Below are 21,213 nucleotides of genomic sequence, written 5' to 3' on the forward strand. Positions count from 1 at the left end.
TTCTTCTGACCTCATTGATTTCAAAATACCCGTAGGACTGAGAAGTAGTAGGAAATAAATTCTCTCCATTGAAAACTTGGGCCAGAGAAACCCAATAACAGAAATAGGGTTTTCCCAGAGATTTGGGGGTGGGGCATAAATCAAACTGGAATTGTGGGAAATCCTCCCTCCCCTCCCGCCTCCCTTTCGGCTGTGGGTGTTGTTGTTTATGTTTGATTCTTTGGAGGCAATTCAGAACTACTTCCGCTGATTGACCATTAACCCTGGTGAGTTATTAGACTTCTAAACCAAAGGTCGTGGGGGAGAAAGAGTTGCAATCCATCATGGAAAACAATCGGAGGGAGATGCTGGTTTTATTTCGAGCTGGATTTTGAACCAATTTGGTCGTGCTCCCATGCTGGAAAGAGGGGACTCGGAAGGGTGAGGTGGGGTCTTTGACAGCACAGTTACCTGGATTTGTGAATGTCATGTGACCAGGGTTCATTACACAAGAAGGCAGACAGAGGGGTTAGAACTGAAGTTCTCCTAAGTAGTTTCTGACTAATGAGGATAAATTAGCTATAGGTATAGGTAAATATATAGGGTAGATACTCTGTGTGGTTGTGTGTGTTTATACACACACAGTGGCGAAATTTTGGACTACATCTCCTAGAATTTATAGCCAGCATGGACACTAATCCTGTAATTAATTCTGGTAACGTTAGTCTAGAAAAGTAACGTCTTTTCGTTACATTTTGATTCACACTCAAAAACTTAGTTTTTGCAAATGGCATTGGACTGGTGGTTTCAAATTAGATCTGAAACCCCTGCTTCAGGTGGGGGCGAGGGTGATTGATATAATAATCCTGTTACACAATAAAGACAAAGGCCCCTTCCACACAGCTGAATAAAACCCCACATTTTCTGCTTGGAACTGGAATATATGGCAGCATAGACTCACATAACCCAGTTCTGGGTTATATGGCTGTGTGGAAGGGCCCAAAGAGCTAGGATGCAGCTTCACTGTCGAATTAATGCATTTTGGCACAACTTTAACTGCCGTAGCTCCCTGATATGGAACCATAGGAGTTATAGTTTGCCAAGGTATTTCACCTTCAGTGTGCTGGTGTCTCATCAAACTACAACTCCCAGGATCTCATGGAATTCTGCTAGGGTGGTTAAAGTGGTGTGAAGTTGCATTAATTAGACAGTGTAGATGCACCCCAAATCTTGTTTGATCTTGGAAGCTAAGCAAGGTCGGCCCTGGTTAGTACTTGAGTAGGAGACTGGGTAGGTACTTGGGTAGGAGACTGCCAAGGAATACCAGGTGCCCTAGGCTACTTTTCAGAATAAGGACACTTCTGGGGGCCCTTCCAGACAGACCGTATATCCCAGGTTTTCTGTTTATCCCAGATTATCTGGCAATGTGGATTTTCATAATCCAGTTCAAAGCAGAAAACCTGGGATCAGATCCTGGGATATAGGGCTTGTCTGGAAGGGCCCTGAGAGTCCCTTGCCTAATTAGGTAGTCGTACACAGTACATCTCTCCATCTCCTCTAACCCACTTAGGGCCCTTCCAGACAGGTCCAATATCCCAGGATCTGATCCCAGTTTTTCTGTTTATCCCAGATTATCTGGCAGTGCAGACTCATATAATCCAGTTTAAAGCAGAAAACCTGACATCAGATCCTGAGATATAGGGCCTGTCTGAAAGGGTTTGAGAGTTGTAGTCCTATACTTTTCCATTGAGAGGGATCACACATAAGAAATGTCCAATTGGTCTCTGGAATGGACATTATGGAGAAGTGAGCTGGTCCAAGTCCAGAAGACTTCAAATCACGGAGGATAAAAAATAGCCGAGATCAGTTTTAGTGGAACAGTTAGTCCATATCAACACCCCCAACGCCCTTGTCTGCGTTTCAATGGAGTTGTGTCCTTTATCTACCAATGACAGACGTGTAAATTACTGACCGAGGAAACAGCGGAAGTAACAGAGATTGCAAAAAGGCCTGTTTCATTCATTTGCGGGATAGATCTCAGCTGTATTTTTACCATTTGGGTTGAATCGAAGTTTCAGACACACTAAAATCAATGGGACCTCAATGGATATGAAAAGTCTGGTATAGATAGATATATGTATCTAGTCAGTCATTCATTCGTCCATTTAATATTTATATGTTAAATGGAAAACGGAATGTTGGTGGGCAGGAAAAGAGATTTAAAGATGGGCTCAAAGCCAACCTTAAAAACTCTGGCATAGACACTGAGAACTGGGAAGCCCTGACCTTTGAGCGCTCCAGCTGGAGGTCAGCTGTGACCAGCAGTGCTGTAGAATTTGAAGAGGCAGGAATGGAGGGCGAAAGAGAGAAACCTGCCGAGAGGAAGGAGCATCAAGCCAATCCCAACCTAGATAGCCTCACTGTGGGAGAAGATACAGTTCAAGAAAAGGCCCCCACAGCCACCTACCGACCCATCTTGGAAGACTATCCTACTCCGATGCCTGAGAGAGAGAGAGAGATTCATATGTGCTGCTGTGTACTAATTAGGCAAGGAACACTCAGGGCCCTTCCAGACAGGCCCTATATTCCAGGATCTGATCCCAGGTTTTCTGATTATCCCAGATTATCTGGCAATGTGGACTCACATAATCCAGTTCAAAGCAGAAACCCTGGGATCAGATCCTGGGATATAATGCCTGTCTGGAAGGACCCTAAGTGGGTTAGAAGAGAAGGAGAGAGAGGCACTCTATCGTCTCCATGCGAACTTCCCGCTTGCCTGCCTAAAAACCAATATCCCGGCTTTAAATATATTTCCAAAAATCGATGGACTAAAAGCTAAAAACCAAACAAACTAAAAAAATAGAAAAATCGATGAACTGCTTTCTAATAGTGAGTAAAAACGATCCACACGTGACTATGTTCGGCTCAATGCTTTATCACGAAATCAAAACCATCCTGGACGAGAACCAACCAAAGCAGTAGTTTGGAGTTGCACCAGTGTTGTGGTTTCGTTGGAATATAATCCGTCTTCATTCGCTTGGGCTCCTCTTGATCTCCACTCGCTTTCTTCACCAAGATAGAGGCTTTGAAGAATGGTGGTGAAGACAGACGACCTCGATTGGATTTCTTAAGGCAATTGAGAAGCCTTTTCAGAATAAACGAGGGAAGAAGAAGGGATTTATGATCCACGCAACGAGTAATTAAAATCGCCGAGGGAAAGCTCACGAAAGCCGGGGATTTGAGAGGCTCTGTGCCAAGCAAGGGAGGGGGAAACTGAGGCAAAGGGATGGGCACCTCGAGAAACACGGGGCAAGGGCGCATCCCAGGCCTGTGATTTATTGTCCACAGCTTCTGTGACACGCGAGGGAGCCTCGTGGGTGTGTGCTTAGCGGACGTTTTTATTACAGATTCATAATATTAGTATTCAGAACGGAAAGCAGAGCTGGTTATTAGAGCCCTGGAATGTTTTCCCCAAACGAAAATATATCCAAAGACCCCCATTTAACTAGTTTCCAATAGACCTCACAACCTCTGAGGATGCCTGCCATAGATGTGGGCTAAACGTCAGGAGAGAATGCTTCTGGAACATGGCCATACAGCCTGGAAAACTCATAGCAACTCAGTGATTTTGCCCATGAAAACCTATGACAATAGACCCCCTCTCTGTGAATGTGTGTGTGTGTGTGTGTATACATGTGTGTACACAACAGGCCCTTTCCACATATCTGAATAAAACCCCACTTTTTCTGCTTTGAACTGGAATATATGGCAGTGTGGACTCCGATAATTCAGTTCAAAGCAATATTGTGGGATTTTCTGCCTTGATATTCTGGGACCCCTTCCACACAGCTGAATAAAATCCCACTTTTTCTGCTTTTTACTGGACTATATGGGAGTGTGGACTCAGATAACCCAGTTCAAAGAAGATATTGTGGGATTTTCTGTCTTGATATTCTAGGTTATAAGGCTGTGTGGAAAAGCCCTCTCATTCTCTAACTCCCAGGCTTTTCAAATAAGTTGTTTTCCTCTAATATTTTGCTCCATTTTCCTGCGGAAACCACTATCTCCCCCACTGAATTTTCCTCACCTCCAGGAGAGTTTCCACTTTCATACGAATGTCCTCAAAATATCTCAATAATCACTGAAATCTCAGTCTCTAAGTGGCATATTATATTTATTATCTCCACCCTAACACAAAGGCTCGAGGAAGCAGCTCTGGATATCTATCCATCTCCTTTCGTGGGCTGATAATAATAAACGAGTTTTAAGTGCAGTTAATTAATCCGGAGGTGATTAATTTACTTAATTCCTATCACTTCCATTTGAGGGACAAATCTGTTCTGTCAGGGCCCTTCTACACAGCCATATAACCTAGAATATGAAGGCAGAAAAATCCCACAATATCTGCTTTGAACTAGGTTATCTGAGTCCACAGTTCAAAGCAGAAAATGTGGGGTTTTATTCAGCTGTGTGGAAGGGGTCTCCTTTATCCAAGGGGTAAAAGCTGCGACTATGATAATAATATAGTTGGAGCTAGAAACGTATTGTTTTATTTTTATTGGAAACCATTCTTCCTCTAACAAGAAAATCAACTTATAAAACCCCCTTCCCAAGAAATAGGAGAGATCACCCCTCCAAAACAACGAATTTGGAAGCCTAGTAGCAAAACTCGTTGTCAATAATTAAACGAAAAAGTATTTCCTAGTCCATCATATCTGAAGTCAATTAAAACCAAACGTCTCACAAACGCATATTGGCGTCGATAAAATAGGATTTGTCCATAGTGACGCATCGACTTGAACTCCGGTTGGCTCTGAAATTAATGTATAAACGGTGAGTTGCCAACTCTTGGGTTAGGAACGGAGTGTGTTTTCCAAAAAAAAACCCAACACTTTTGTGAGAGTAATAGGGGAATGGTACTGAGGGAAAGGAGGAGCTGCTTTCAAGTGAGGCTGGATCTACACTGCCATATAATCCTGATTTTCAAAGCAAAGAATCTACATTATCTGATTTGAACTGGATTATTTGAGTCTACACTGTCATATAATTCAGTTCAAAGCAGATAACCTGGATTTTACATGTCATTGTAGATGAATCCCGAGTTCTTCCTGGAGCAAACGTGTCTATTTTCAATTCCATCTTCCTCCCTATTACCATAGCCGTCAAGGCTTCCTTTGTCCCTTCTAACTTTTTTAAGTCCCCTCCTCTTTTAAACTTTCTTTCTCCAACTTATTTTTTCTATGAACCACTTAAAAATTGTAATCAAAGTATGACTGATGTCTTTGAGCTATATCTAAGTCCTTTAACAGCCTTCACACACAATATCATATCATAAAGATCTCTTAGGGTTTCTTCAGTAACTTACAAATCCAAACATAAAATGTGCTGTTGGAGATAGAGATCAAACTTCTCTGTCCTGGTCTAGTTTTACTTGCTGTTTCTTACCTCACAGTTTCATGGATGTATGATTAGAATTAAGAACTGAGTTAAATGGGATTTACTCTCAGGTAAACGAGGCTAGGAAGGAAATTTGAGGGTACAAGCCTTGCATTTTAAGAAGTAGTCCTGTGTAGGAAAGTTTCTGCTACCAACTTTGTTCTCTCAGGGCTTTTCCACACAGCCATATAACCCAGAATATCAAGACAGAAAATCCCACAATATCTGCTTTGAACTGGATTATCTGAGTCCACACTGCCATATATTCCAGTTCAAAGCAGAAATGTGCAATTTTATTTAGCTGTGTCTCAGTCAAGAAGGTCCTACAAGGTCAAAATAGGATTTAAATCCGATTGCTAGCCTTCAACTAGGGTAGACTCACTGAATGAGTAGGGCCTTGATAACTCAACACTATTAATTAAATGAGTCCACTCTGGTTATGGCTAACCGTTGGATTTAGGCCTAGGCTTGTAGCCTCAAAGTTCAACCTTCCCTGCATCTGCCCAGAACTAAATCCCACTGAGTTCAACAGAACAGATTACTAGAGAAGCTAATCTACTATTGAAGCGCTAGCTTCTTATAAAGATTGAAAGAGAAATAGATCTGGACATCCAACATAAAAACAGCCATACCTACTCCCACAACATTACAAATTCCAAATTCCAAAGGTGGCATAAATTGCCATACAGCATGCTACTTTTTTAATATAAAGTGGTGAATCTGTCCTTCGTGGAAGTTTTTACTGAAATCCATGGCGGTACTAAATGCAGTCCAGTCCACACCCATCCAGTGATGACTAAATGGAGACTTCCCACAACCGTTTTTGCCAGTGAAGTCCTTCAAAAGCCATCTTGATTCAGTCTGACGTTCCCACCTCAGGATGCTGGTCCTTAGTTGTTGTTGTTGTTTTCCTTAAGTAAGAACAAGAATGGTCGAGAAAAGAGAAGGTGGCCATTCAAGTTGGAGAAATCAGGTCATTCGGAGTCTTTGGAGCCCTTTCAAGACGGAGCTGGGAAGGTTTTCCCATTCCAACAGTATCTTCAATGGTGTGGTAAAGCAAAGAGAAGTCTTAACATCACGAAACACCACCAAGACTGAAGAAAGTAACACAGAAGTCCTCTCTTTTCTAAATGCCAGTTTCTCTTCTATTCAGTAGTCAAGTCTCTCGCCCTGAGAAGAGTTGCCAAAGAGAAGAGGAGGACTACAGCTCTCCCCCCCTCCTCATTCACACAGGCACCCAAAAATGCGCAGACACCTCAACTTTATCCTCCCACGTTGAGTTTGAGGCGGCAGATCCTTTCTACTACTCGCAGCAAAAGATGTCAAACCTTTTGCTTGGCAAGCAAACCTACTTGTGAACAAGGACAGGGGTCATAAATCTTGAGTGACTTCAAAAGACTTTGCCCATCCACCTATCTAGCATCCCTTTTCCTTCTCTGCTCAGAGGACTTCTCACATCCCTGATCCCAGAGTTGAGGATCAAATAAGTGCAACTGGTTTTCCATATGTTTGGAATAATATAGTGGGATGTCAGAAATTCCAATATATACATTTCATCCTATACCTTTGTTCCTTAGCTACAATTTGCACTATCCCATTCCCTTGTCTTGTTTACAGTCTGGCCTTGTCTTAGGAGAGTTGTAGCCATAGGTAATTGGGCGTTATTCTGAGTTTTAAACTATATGTTTTAGTTTATTGTATTCTATTGTCTGTTTATTTTATGCTGGCTCTGTTTTAGGCACTTTATGCCATATGTAAATTGCCCCAGATTGAGGTGGGGTAAAATAATAGTTATTATTATTATTATTATTTGATACATAACAAGATTAGTACACAGCAAACAAAATCACCATGCTGGCCTTTGTACTTGATCACAGATAGGACACTTCCCAGGTGTCCAGGACTGTGTGATATATCCACGAAAGTGTGGCCTTTTGCAGCTGACAGAGGGTAATTTGTTTTTAAGTGCAGGCCAAGGTCTTTAGGCACTGCACCCAGTGTGCCGATCACAACTGGGACTACCTTTACTGGCTTGTGCCAGAGTCTTTGCAGTTCTATCTTTAAATGCTATTATTATTATTTTCCCTTCCTCTATCCCCTCTTCTCCTTTCTTTTCTTTTCTCCTTCCTACTTACATATCACCCTCGCACCAAGATGATATAGACAGGGTTGTTGTAAGTATTTCGGGCTGTATGGCCATGTTCTAGAAGCATTCTCTCCTGACGTTTCTCCTACATCTATGGCAGGCACATAGATCCTCACAACCTCTGAGGATGCCTGCTATAAATGTAGAAGAAACGTCAGGAGAGAATGCTTCTAGGACATGGCCATACAGCCCGAAAAACCTACAACAACCCAGTGATTCCGGCCATGAAAGCCTTCGACAATACATGATATAGACAGCCAAGCACACACAAAAACGTTCAACAGGTAAACTTTTGGAAACTCTGACTCTTCTTTGATATCACGCAGAATGTTATTAAAACTTTAAAAAATTCAAAATAACCAACACATTCTCAATATATTGTCGAAGGCAATTCTCAATAGTTGGAGTGTTGGCATTTTTAGTGGCACTTCCATACTTCTCAAGACCTTCTCTTCTGACTCCTGCGCTTGTTATGATGCCCCCTGTTCGTGGGCATGATTGGTCTGGTGGGGTAGTTGCAAACTGGAGGGATGCCCTCTTTAGGTTTCACAGGAAGAGATGACTAGCTGGGGAAGGGGGGGGGGGGGAGGGAGACGACTTTGACAAAGGCGGCCAGGAGGGAAAACCTGCCTCTCCGGCAAAGATTTATTAGCATAACCCGACACCTAATTGCCAAGCACGTGAATCAATACCGCGTTTGCTGCCCTACTAGGCCCAGGTCCACCTCCACGCGGTGTGCCTCTTCCCTTCCCCTCCCTGGCATCGCCCAAAAGCCACCTCGGCCTTTGCCCAAGCCTTCCTAATCAAGAGGAGGGAGAGATCTGAAAAAGCCCCCTTTTCTCCTCCACGATTTCCTCAAAACATCCCTCTTCCATATCTTTCCCTTTATTTACCCCCCTTCTGTCTTGTAAATCAAGTTGTTGGCACTATAAGATCCTCATTATCGTTTTATTTCGTCGGAATCTCAGCCTGGCTGAGGAGTGTATGGCAGCAAGGCTTTCTGTTTTCCCCTCCTCGAGACCCTGTCTGTCTCTCCCTCTCTCCGTCTCTCTCTCTCTCTCCGTCTCTCTCTCTCTCTCTCTTGCCTTCTGCTGTAATGCCAGAGGCCATTGTTAACCGTGAACAGGGCGTACCGAGACTATAGGGCAGCCAGCATCAAAGGATCCCCTATACATCTTTGGAAGGCTGTCTACAATCTTCTGATTTCTACCTCGCCTCACCTTCCTCCCCCCTTTTCCCTCCCCAAACGGGAGAGAGAGAGAGAGAAAGAGAGAGAGAGAGAGTAGACCCGTGCATCCCTCACCGTAAGCTCCTATAGAGATGTCCCCCCTCCTTTTGGCGTTATGACCGGATTTCTCTCTCTAGATATGCCTTGAACATTTACTATATATAAAAAAAGGCAGAGCCCGAGAGGAATGGGGGGAGCTCTCCTCGCTTATTGATTGCGTTGGTTGCTGGCTGCGAAAATATATTATGTCTGCTCGCCGCGCTGCTCTCGTCAGAGGCTAAGGTAAGGTGGACCGAAATAGGCTATCAGTTTGTGAATGGCGGAGACCGTGTCTCCATGATTTATAGCTGTATGACTCGCATCGCGGTTCATGAAGAGTTCACCAGCTTTAAGCTTCCTTCCACGCAGCGACTCTCTCTCTCTCTGCCTCTCTCTCTCTCTCTGCCTCTCTCTCTCCTTCTTCTTCCACCCCTCCTTCCCTCCCCTTCCTTCTACCCCCTTTCCCCCCTCTTTTTTTGCTATCCTCACCCCTCTCTTTTCCTCCTCTTTCCCTTTTGCCTTTAGCTTTCTTCCTTCCTTCGTTTTCCTTTGCTGGGTTCCACATTTCAGCCTCCTTTTGACGTGGTTGCCTTGCTGGAAGGGGAAAGCTTGGAATGTGGGGACAGTAGAGGGGTGTTGTTGTGAACCCCACTCTTTGGCTTCTATTATAATTAGTATTATTAATATTAGCATTATAATTAGTATTATTAATATTATTATTATTGGTATTATTAGTATTAGTTATATTTTCCCGCCACCACTATCATCATCATTTTAGGCCTACTTATAATATCAGCATTATTATTAGTAGTAGTAGTATTATTGGTATCATTATTATTTTCCAGCCACCACCATCATCATTTTAGATCTACTATGGGAAGATAATGCCTCTAGCTTTTGCCATTAACTCACTCCCAATTCCAATGTTGACATTTTGAGAAGTCTCATCCCCAACATGGAGGTGAAAGGGAAGGAAAGCACTGCTTTGGCTGTGTTTTGCCTCCGATATTAGAATTATTATTAATATTAATATTATTATTGGTATTATTAGTGTTATTATTATTTTCCAGCCACCACCATCATCATTTTAGGCCCACTATGGGGAAATAATGCCTCTAGCTTTTGCCATTAACTCACTCCCAATTCCAATGTTGACATTTTGAGAAGTCTAACCCCCAATATGGAGGTGAAAGAGAAGGGAAGCACCGCTTTGGCTGTGTTTTGCTTCCGATATTAGCATTATTATTATTATTATTATTATTATTATTGGTATCATTAGTTTTTTCTAGCCACCACCACCATCATTTTAGCCCTACTAAGGGGAAATAATGCTTCTAGCTTTTGCCATTAACCCACTCCCAATTCCAATGTTGACATTTTGAGAAGTCTCACCCCCAACATGGAGGTGAAAGGGAAGGAAAGCCCCGCTTTGGCTGTGTTTTGCCTCCGATCCTTTCGGCCTTCGTTTCGATCTTGTCCCAAGCCCTTGATCCGCCTTTTGGCTCTTCGATTCGGATCGAAAACAGAGCCCAAGGCCATCGCTTCTCTTCCCAAAGTTCCCAAGGAGAGGACAGTGTTTGTTATGAAGCCGGATTCAAAAAGAAAAAGAAGAAAAAGACAGACGATTAAAAAAATCAACAACTTCTGAACCGGGGATAATATTTCAAGGACTAATTATAAATGCTATCTCTGATTTATTTTATTCTGAAGGAGATTTCGGAGGTGGCTGTGCGTGGGTATTTTTTCCCCCTAAACCACCACAGCAACAATTCCTTGGAGTAAATCATTTACGATCCCTCCCGTCTTCGACTAAGATAAATGACCGACATTTGGGACGCGTTGAAAGACGAGATACAAAAGGGGACTCCGGTCTTGGCTACTGAACAACATACAAAACCACTTTGGATTCCTTTTTGAGAGGAACAGAGAGCGGATTAATTTTTAATGTCCTGCTTAATTTTTAAAAAAAATCATTTGCGGCCTACTTCTCAGGCTCTCTGGAGCTCCCAGAAAACCGAAAACAAACCAGCAAGGCCTAGTAAAAATCTCCTGATGGCTGAACTCCCCAATAAATTAATGCTCTACCTAGTCTTTCATAATGAAATGAACGATCATTTCTGCTTCTTTTTAATCTGTTCATTGCCATGAAGACACTAGACGGTTTATATCTGCTTAAAAAAGGCTTCTTTGGAAGGGAAAATAAACCAGAGACTATCATCTCTGCAGTTAATACCCAGGAAATATTTTAACTGCCTGCTGCTAGTAAACAATGGTTATTACTAACTCGTGGAAGAGATAGAAAATTGTGTTTTTTAAAAACAGAATCAATAGAAGCACGAATTAAAGCAGAGGTAGAATGGGCTCTGAGATCTGGATTTGTTTTATTTTCTTATTTTGGGTTGGAAATGCTGAGAGGTGGAAACATCTTGGAAAATTATGTTCCTACATCTCAGAAAAGGAAGGAAAAAAAGTTGTTCTGTACCCCAATTTCAGCATGTATTGTAATTGGATTGCATTTTTTTGAAATCTTGCAAAAATATGAAATTACTGGGAAGAGGAATTTGAAATGGAAAGCATAGTGGCTGAACATAACAAAACTGAATTTTCACTATTTAGGCTCAGGGCCCTTCCACACAGCTGAATAAAATTTCACATTATCTGCTTTGATCTGGGATATATGGCAGTGTGGATTCAGATAACCCAGGACCCTTCCACACAGCCCTATATCCCAGAATATTAAGGCAGAAAATCCCACAATATATCATTTGAACTGGATTATCTGAGTCCACACTCAGATAATGTGGGATTTTATGCCTTGACATTCTGGGATACAGGGCTTTGTGGAAGGGTCCTGGGTTATCTGAATCCACACTGCCATATATCCCAGATCAAAGCAGATAATATGGGATTTTTTTCAACTGTGTGGAAGGGCCCCCAGTATGTTTATATATACAGAGAGACAGACAAATAAGTCACCGATATATATATATATATATATATATATATATATATATATAAGCACACCTACTTAATCAATGGATTGGTATTATTTTCTATTCTATTCATCCTAGCCTTCTTCAAGTTTACAATATTTTCCTTGGAAGGGGAAAGCAGTCTTTTCTTCTTTCCTTCAGTTTTTTCTTCTTCTTCAGAGGGGGACATCTTCTCCCTTCATTGAGGAAAAGGGTTGCAAATCAAACACAAACGTTTCAAGAGGAGAGGAATCGAGGCAACCAAATGGTTCAGTGACAAAAACAGGGCTCTGTTCAAAAGAAAAGATGAGAAGGAAGCTGAGTGAAAGACCAGGCTCACACCTTGGAGTAGCAATTGATTGCAAGGGAAAGGGGTCTCCCTAGTAGTTTACCCAGCTGCAACTGCAGTTTCAAAAAATCACCCCCCCCCTCCAAAAACCCTCCCACTAACAACATCCAAAAGGCCAACATGAAAGAAATGGGTATAATGCTCCAAATCTGGTCATGTTTCCTTTTCTGGAAGCAGCAACACCATGCAAATGAAACAAAACTGCAGGAACTGAATTCATTCTTATCATTATTTTGAATGTTGAACATGTCTCATCCTTTCATTTCCATGTTGACTTTAAAAAATCTATTCTTGATTATTTTTTTAAGGTAACTGTTCAACTATCTTCCTTGATCCATACTTGTACTGCGGTTGTTTTGCCCTGGGGCTCCCAACTCCTCAGAGGTGGGGGGAAATCAGATTAGGGGAATATTAAATTCGAACACTGTAACATGAATTCAGGTTAGAACAGCTTAAGATGACATGTGTATGTGTAGGCAATATATGGAGATGGTACTCCCGCTGGTGTGAAAGGATCTACCCTGATAAAATGTCTCTCAAGTGATTTGAAATCACAGAGTCCACTTTGTTTACCTTGGAAGTCAGTCCCATTAATTCCAGTTAAAGGCTTCCTTGCAAGATAGGGGTTTCGTTCCAAATAAATCTGGGTAAATAGAAAACGAGGGGATTGAGCTAAACATGGAATGCAAAGGATTCTTTTGAGGTTTGTAATTTTTTATGTGTTGGTGAAAAATATGATGTCCTTGTCTGAGTTGTCTATGTAGTGTCTATGACCCCGTCCACAGATCTGAATAAAATCCCACATTATCTGCTTTGAACTGGAATATATGTCAATGTGGATTCAGATAATCCAGTTTAAAGCAGATATTGTGGGATTGTCTGCCTTGGTATCCTGGGACCCCTTCCACACAGCTGAATAAAATCCCACATTATCTGCTTAGAACTGGAATATATGTCAGTGTGGACTCAGATAATCCAGTTCAAAGCAGATATTGTGGGATTTTCTGCCTTGATATTCTGGGGGCCCTTCCACACAGCTGAATAAAATCCCACATTATCAGCTTTGAACTGGAATATATGGCAGTGTGGACTCAGATAATCCAGTTCAAAGCAGATATTGTTGGATTTTCTGCCTTGATATCCTGGGACCCCTTCCACATAGCTGAATAAAATCCCACATTATCTGCTTTGAACTGGAATATGTGGCAGTGTGGACTCAGATAATCAAAGTAGATATTGTGGGATTTTCAGCTTTGACATTCTAGATTATATGGCTGTGTGGAAGGGCCCTAAATTACCTAGGTGGGGAAAGTAGTAGGTGTACATACATCTTGAAGGCTCAGGCAGAATGATGTAAAGGAAATTCTGCTGCTCCCTAGTTCTGTGTTTATATCTGCATCTATAGGAGCAATTACTCGATAATGGTACTTAAAGGGAAATCATAAGGCTATGGAAAAGAACAACATTGATGGAAGGAAATGTATGTTTGCAAACCAAAGTGTAATAGAATCATTCCACAGACACACACACACACAAGCAGATGCATCCCTTTTGATATTGATATGTTTGACGAAGGGCCCAAGATCACAAGGCAGGCAGAAATCTGTTAGGAAGGCAGCCTGCCTGCCTGCCAAGCCAACAGCATCTGCTATGCGTTCCCCACCCTCCTCCTCCTCCTCCTCCTCAGTAGCCAGCTATTCATGTCAGGCTGCTTTTCATGGCCAAGATGGATTCATAGGCCGTTCAGTATTATTGTGTGTGCCTTTCTAACCTTTCAGGTCAGCTTCCAAAAGACACCGGCGAAGGCCTCCCCACCACGTGACTTTGGGGGTGCCAATGTCCTTCCATGAGGGGGTCAGCCAGAGCCTGGTAGCAGCGAGCGAGCACCTCGGGGAGCCCCAACCATGCAGAAAACGACCTACTACGACACCTCCACCCTCTTCGGGGGCTACTCCTACCCGGGGGCCAATGGCTTCGGCTACGAAGGGCCCCAGCCTCAGTCTTTCCAGCCTGCGGCCCACGTGGAGAGTGACTACCAGCGGCCGGCCTGCACCCTCCAGTCCCTTGGCAACGCTGCCCCCCTGGCCAAGGCGAAGGACCTGAATGGGAGCTGCATGCGGCCCAGCCTGCCTCAGGAGCACCACCCGCCCCCGCCCATCTCGCCGCCCCCCAACCCCATCGCCCCCAACACCACCAGCAGCAACGGCAGTGGCGGGAGCAGCAATAACCCTAGCCAGCCCGGTGGGGCCAAGAGTGCCTCCAGCAAGGCCGGCCTGGGCTCTGGCAACACCGCCCTCACCAAGCAGATCTTCCCCTGGATGAAAGAGTCGAGGCAAAACTCCAAGCAGAAAAACAGCTCCCCCAGCTCAGGTATCTGCTTTCGCACACATGCAAGGCATACAATGCACCACCAACCCTGTCCCATCTGCACCCACAACAAGACCTCATGAGAAGAAAAACTGGTCTTCAAGTAGGAGAAGCTCATTTTGGACTACAGTTCCTCTTCCACTCTGCTCCTATATCCCAGGATCTGATCTCAAATTATCTTCTTATCCCAGATTATCTGGCAATGGAGACTCAGGGCCCTTCTACACAGTTATATAACCCAGAATAACAAGGCAGAAAATCCCACAATGTCTGCTTTGGAAGGTGCCTCAGGACCCTTTCACACAGCCACATAACCCAGAATATCAAGGCACACTATCTACCTTGGACTGGGTTATCTGAGAGCCCTTCCACACAGTCCTATATCCCAGAATATCAAGGCAGAAAATCCCACAATATCTGCTTTGGAAAAGGCCTCAGGGCCCTTTCACACAGTCACATAACCCAGAATACCAAGGCACACTATCTACCTTGGACTGGGTTATCTGGGAGCCCTTCCACACAGCCCTATATCCCAGAATATCAAGGCAGAAAATCCCACAATATCTGTTTTGGAAGGGGTCTCAGGGCCCTTTCACACAGCCACATAATCCATAAATCAAGGCACACTATCTGCTTTGGACTGGGTTATCTCAGGGCCCTTCCACACAGCCTATATTCCAGAATATCAGGACAAAAAATATCACAATATCTGTTTTGAACTGGGTTCACACTCAGATATTGTGGGATTTCCTGCCTTGATATTCTGGGATATAGGGCTGTGTGGAATGGCCCTGACTGTACACTTCCATATATGATAATCTGGGATTTTATTCAGCTGTGTGGAAGGGGCCTCATATAATCCAGTTGAAAGCAGATCATTTGGGATCAGATCATGGGATACAGGGCAGTGTAGAAGGGACCTCCCATAATCTCCTTGGTCCTGGCTGGGGCTAGGAGATGAGAATTGTGGTCCATAATTGTCAGGCCCTGATCCATGGATAGTAATTTAATTCTAGATTTGTGTTGTGGAAGGCTTTTAATGACCAAAATCACTGAGTTGCTGTGAGTTTTCCAGGCTGTATGGCCATGTTTCAGAAGCATTGTCTCCTGACATTTAGCCCAAATCTATGGCAGGCACCCTCAGAGATTGTCGGGTCTGTTGGAAACTGCAAGTGACGCTTATATATCTGTGGACTGTCCAGGGTGGGAGAAAGAACTCTTGTCTGTTTGAGGCAAGTGTGAATGTTGGAATTGACAATTGCAAGTGCGAAGCAAGGTGTCCAATTGCAACATTCACACTTGCCTCAACCAGATAAGAGTTCTTTCTCCCACTCTGGACATTCCACAGATATATAAGCCTCACTTGCCTAGTTTCCAATAGACCTCACAACCTTTGAGGATGCCTTCCATAGATGTGGGCAAAACATCAGGAGAGAATGCTTCTGGAACATGGCAATACAGCCTGGAAAACTCACAGCAACCCAGTAATTCTGGATTTACTTTCCAACAAGATAAACCAACACTGTTATTCAGGTTCAGCTTTGTTATGGAGAACAAGGCTTACATATCTATGGACTGAAACCTAATAAATGTTTGGGTAATCTCATAAAGAACATTGTGATATCCTATTAGTAGGAAAGTCAGAAATTTTTCTCCTCCTGGATCTCTAGATCCACATATACCAGATTCATCTATAGGGGAAGCAGGTTTGAGTAGATGTAGCCATACTACAAAGCCATAGCAGTCTGATACCCCTACAAAACTATAGCAGTGTAGAAGGGGCCTGAAACTCAGGGATAAAATCTGAGGTGATACAGGGACCACCTACACCCTGAGTAGTTTTTGATATATGACTAACCAGTCCCTTCCAAACTCCTATACTCCTTCAAGAAAATTGAGGTCTGACTTTATTGTGGCTAGAATGGGACAGATAATGACAGACACAAAATAAGTTTTTCTGCTCTGTTTCTCCTTTTCTTTTGCCCTTCTGTCACCTAAAAAACCCCACTTAGTATACCATCCTCTTTACTCCCTGTTTCCACTCTGTGGGCCATGTTGGCTGAGGGATTCTGGGAGTTGCAGTCTAAAATTAGTCCTGGATTGGGTTGCTGTGAGTTTTCTGGGCTGTATGGCCATGTTCCAGAAGCATTGTCTCCTAAAGTTTCACCCACAATCTATGGCAGGCATCCTCTGAGGTAGTTCAATGTTAATCAAGGCTATTCAATGCTAACTGAGGTGGCCAACTGCAACAGTCACACTTTACTCAAGTTGACAAGAGTTCTCTCTCCCACCTTGGACATTCTACAGATCTATAAACTTCATTTGCCTAGTTTCCAACAGACCTCACAACCTCTGAGGATGACTGCCATAGATGTGGGTGAAACATCAGGAGTGAATGCTTCTGGAGCATGGTCATACAACCCAGAAAACTCACAGCAACCCAGTGATTCAGGCCATGAAAGTCTTTAACAATACAAAGCCCTGTGTTATCTGCTACCCTAGTCCTTACCTTTGGGAAAGTCTTCTCCTATCTTTGTCACCATGCCACTCTTAATCATACCACTTGAAGTGACATGGCTGTATCCTATCAATATCCGGGATTTGTTGTTTAGTTGGGTAGGTATAATGCTTTAGTGTGTTCCCCTAAACAGCCAGACTAGAACTTTTTTTGCAGAGAATTGTAAGTACTTTGACAAATACCAGCATTCCACCTGAGACTGTGTTTCAACCTTACATGGATGAGATCCCAACTGGAAGACACATGTAAGTTCAGCTGTAGGTTAGAGTAGATTGTAGAGCAGTGGTTCTCAACCTGTGGGTTCCCAGGTGTTTTGGCCTACAACTCCCAGAAATCCCAGCCAGTTTACCAGCTACTAGGATTTCTGGAAGTTGAAGGCCAAAACTTCTGTGGCCCACAGGTTAAGAACCACTTCTGTAGACTAACTACTTTAGGCAATGGTTGGGAATACTGTTTTGGAATGCTCTTCATATTCAGAAAATGAAACATTGAATCCTCCTGCAATTATAAGACAGCTGGAGGAGAAAGCTTTTCTGTTTTGTAGTTGAAAGGTTTACTATTGTTGTTCTTGCCTATCAAAGGAAACATTCAAAAATGTGAGCCTTGGGTGGCATTCTGAACTAATGCTTGGCATTCTTCTAGCATGACACTCTGTTACTGAGATCCTATATTAGTCTGCAAAATCTAGAGTAGACCTTATTCAAGCCAGACAGTTTGGTTACGGTAAATGGAATTCCTCATTTTGTTGATAGCCCCTCCAAGAGTAAACTCCTTGAATCAAGGCAGTTTACATAAATGTTGACTCCTTCATCCATTCAGTCAATGGGCCTGTTTTATTTGGGAGCACTGATAGGATTGAGGCCAATCTCTCTCCATCTGTCTCTCACACACTTCTATCTCTGTGTCTTTTCCATCTGTCAAATGTATTTTCATCAAAGTCCCAAGATGTGTGCTGCACTCCATTTTGTAAACCATTGGTTTAACATGGATGCTCACTAATGACAGGCACAGAGAAACTGATTTCTTGCCCAGAGGAATTGTACTACTGTGACAGCATCTCTGCCTATTATTATGGGCAAAATGGCTTTTGTCCACGAATAACCTAGTAATCTAGCACATATGTTAAAAATAGAGTTATGCATCATATTTAAATCACAAAATGATTATTAATCATGGTTATACATGAGATAAAAGGCTGAAATAGTCACTGGTATCATAATTGATTCTGGACACCTTTCTTTACAAGAAAGAGTGAAGCCCCTTCTATACTGCCATATAATCCAGATTACCAAAACAGATAATCCACATTATCTGATTTGAGTCTACACTACCATATATTCCAGTTCAAAGCAGATAATCTGGATTTTATATGGCAGTATAGAAGGGGCCTGAATGGTAACTTTACTGGACCTTACTACTAAGTGCCCTTCCACACAGCCATATAACCCAGCAAATCAAGGCAGAATAACCCATAATATCTGCTTTGAACTGGGTTATCTGAGTCCACACTGCTATATATCCCAGTTCAAAGCAGATATTATAGGATTTTATTCAGCTGTATGAAAGGGGCCTCAGTGTGCATCTACGCTGTAGAATTAATGGAGTTTGACACCACTTTAACTGTCATGGCTCAGTGTAATGGAACCATGGGGAGGCACATGCATTCTTGGGCAGAGAAGGCTAAAGGTCTTGTAAAACTACAACTCCCATGATTCCACAGCAGTGAGCCAGGGCAGGTAAAGTAGTGTAAAACTCCATCAATTCTACAGTGTACAATCAGAGCTTGGAGAGCATCATGATGGATAGAGAGTTCTGAGGGGTCCAAAAAAGTAAGCTTTCCAACCTCTGCTCCTTTGAACATGTCTCTGATTTGGGAATATTTTCCTTTGAAATCAGCTGGTCTCTTTTCTAAGAGAAAAGAATGTGTTGGCTGGGAGAAGGCTTTCATTGTCCATTTTTAATGCAAACTGATTTTTGAACATTTGTTCTCATGGAAGGCTAGCATTGAACCACCTGGCTTCACAGATCACATCATCCTTCCCTAGTGGTGAAGGATGATGCGATCCACCAAGATCTGGAGGGCTACACATTCCTCATCTCTGCTATAAATTGTGTTTAAGATGTGTTGTTTTTGTGGGAGCCTCTTCATGCAAATCCACAGTTTATTTTATTTGTAAATACATCTTGCATGTATCGCACTGTGGATTAAACTTTACATGTCAAGCCCTTGGCTATCTGGGGCTATTATCCATCTATCCACCCATTCATCCTTATATCAGGCATGGGCAAACTTCGGTCCTCCAGGTGTTTTGGACTTCAACTCCCACAATTCCAACAGCAGCCTACTGGCTGTTAGGAATTGTGGGAGTTGGAGTCCAAAACACCTGAAGGGCTGAAGTTTGCCAATGCTTGGTTTATATGAATCCACAATGAGTTATGGGAATACCTGGAACACAATTTTGTAAGAAGTTTTCCTGAGCAGGATTCCACTGAAGTTATATAGAATGTGAAAAGTAGAACTTCCTATTACCTGGTGCTTCCAGTAACTCCTCTATGTGTAAGTGAATGACAGAGAGAAGTAGTACATTTACATCTTGGAATAAATACAGTTTGACACCACTGCCATGGCTCATGCTATAGAATGGGCATGGGCAAACTTAGGCCCTCCGGGTGTTTTGGACTCCAACTCCCACAATTCCTAACAGTCAGCAAGCCGGGTTGTTGTGAGTTTTCCGGGCTCTAAGGCCATGTTCCAGAAGCATTCTCCCCTGATGTTTCACCTGCATCTATGGCAGGCATCTTCAGAGGTTATGAGGTCTGTTGGAAACTAAGAAAATTGGGTTTATATATCTGTGGAATGTTCAGGGTGGAAGAAAGAACTCTTGTCTGTTTGAGATAGATGTGAATGTTGCAATTGGCCACCTTGATTAGCATTTCATGGCCTTGTAGCTTCAAAGCCTGGATGATTGCTGCCTGGGGGATCCTTTGTTGGGAGGTGTTAGCTGGCCTTGATTGATTGTCTGAAATTCCCCAGTGCGACTGTAAAAACATGTGTTTTTAATAAGATATTTTAAGTACACCAAGGGAAGAGAATAGGTGGAGATCTATTAACAGGAAAAAATATTAGCAAATATACAGAGCCAGGAAATGGAGAAAGATACTTTACGTTTTCAGGGGGCCTAGCAGTTTCAAGGTCTGGCTTCTTACTGCCTGGGGGAATCCTTTGTTGGGAGGTGATTAGCTGGCCTTGAATGTTTATTGTCTGGAATTCCCCTGTTTTTCCTACAGGCTGATAGGAATGGTGGGAGCTAAAGTCCAAAACACCTGGAGGGCCGAAGTTAGCCCATGCCCGCTATAGAATCATGGGAACAGTGTTTAGTGAAGCACCAGCACTCTGTAACAGCGAAGTCTAAAAGCTTTAAAAAAAATACTACTCCCATGATTGCATTGCATTGAGCCAGGACAGTGCAAGTGGTGTCAAACTGCATTTATTCTGGGTTGTTCTGAGTTTTCCGTACTGTATGACCATGTTCCCAAAGCATTCTCTCCTGACATTTTGCCTGTATCTATGGCAGGCATTCTCAGACGTTGTGAGGTCTGGTGTCAGGCGCAAACCAATGTATTTGAGAAAACTTGTTTAAAACTTTGGCATTCTATTAAATGTCCTGTGACCAGTAGCTGGCCACTTGGAGTGCCTCTGGTGTTGCTATAAGAAGGTCCTCCATTGTGCATGTGGCAGGGCTCAGGCTGCATTGTAATAGGTGGTCTGAGGTTTGCTCTTCTCCACCCTCACATGTAGTGGACTCCACTTAAGGTTGGCTCTGCATCTTGTGGTGCCAGAGCACAGTCTGTTCAGCACCTTCCAAGTTGCCCAGTCTTCTGTGTGCCCAGGAGGGAGTCTCTCATTTGGTATCAGCCATGGATTGGGGTGCTGGGTTTTTAGCCTGCCACTTTTGGGCTCTCACTTGCTGAGGTCATGAAAGCCTTCGACAATACATTGCATTGGGTTGTTGTAGGGGTTTTTTTGGGCTATATGGCCATGTTCTAGACTAGAGGCATTCTCTTCTGACATTGCAATAGCTGGTCTGGGGTTTGCTCTTCTCCATACTTGCATGTGGTGGACTCCACTTAAAGTTGGCTCTGCATCTCGTGGTGCCAGAGCACAGTCTGTTCAGTGCC

General features: G+C 43.1%; 1 protein-coding gene across 3 annotated transcripts in view; it reads left to right on the forward strand.

Moving 5' to 3' along the window:
* Positions 1-21,213, forward strand: part of HOXB3 (homeobox B3) — a 113,589-nt gene that overhangs the window by 84,795 nt on the left and 7,581 nt on the right. For all 3 annotated transcript variants that reach the window (XM_060780870.2, XM_060780869.2, XM_060780872.2), the window contains exon 3: positions 13,928-14,519. In XM_060780870.2, coding sequence (XP_060636853.1) covers positions 14,054-14,519 — 466 coding nt within the window. In that variant the 5' untranslated portion in view covers positions 13,928-14,053. The remainder of the gene's footprint in view (positions 1-13,927; positions 14,520-21,213) is intronic.

The sequence above is a fragment of the Anolis sagrei genome, chromosome 6 (assembly GCF_037176765.1).
Source record: "Anolis sagrei isolate rAnoSag1 chromosome 6, rAnoSag1.mat, whole genome shotgun sequence".
NCBI classification, from domain to species: domain Eukaryota; kingdom Metazoa; phylum Chordata; class Lepidosauria; order Squamata; family Dactyloidae; genus Anolis; species Anolis sagrei.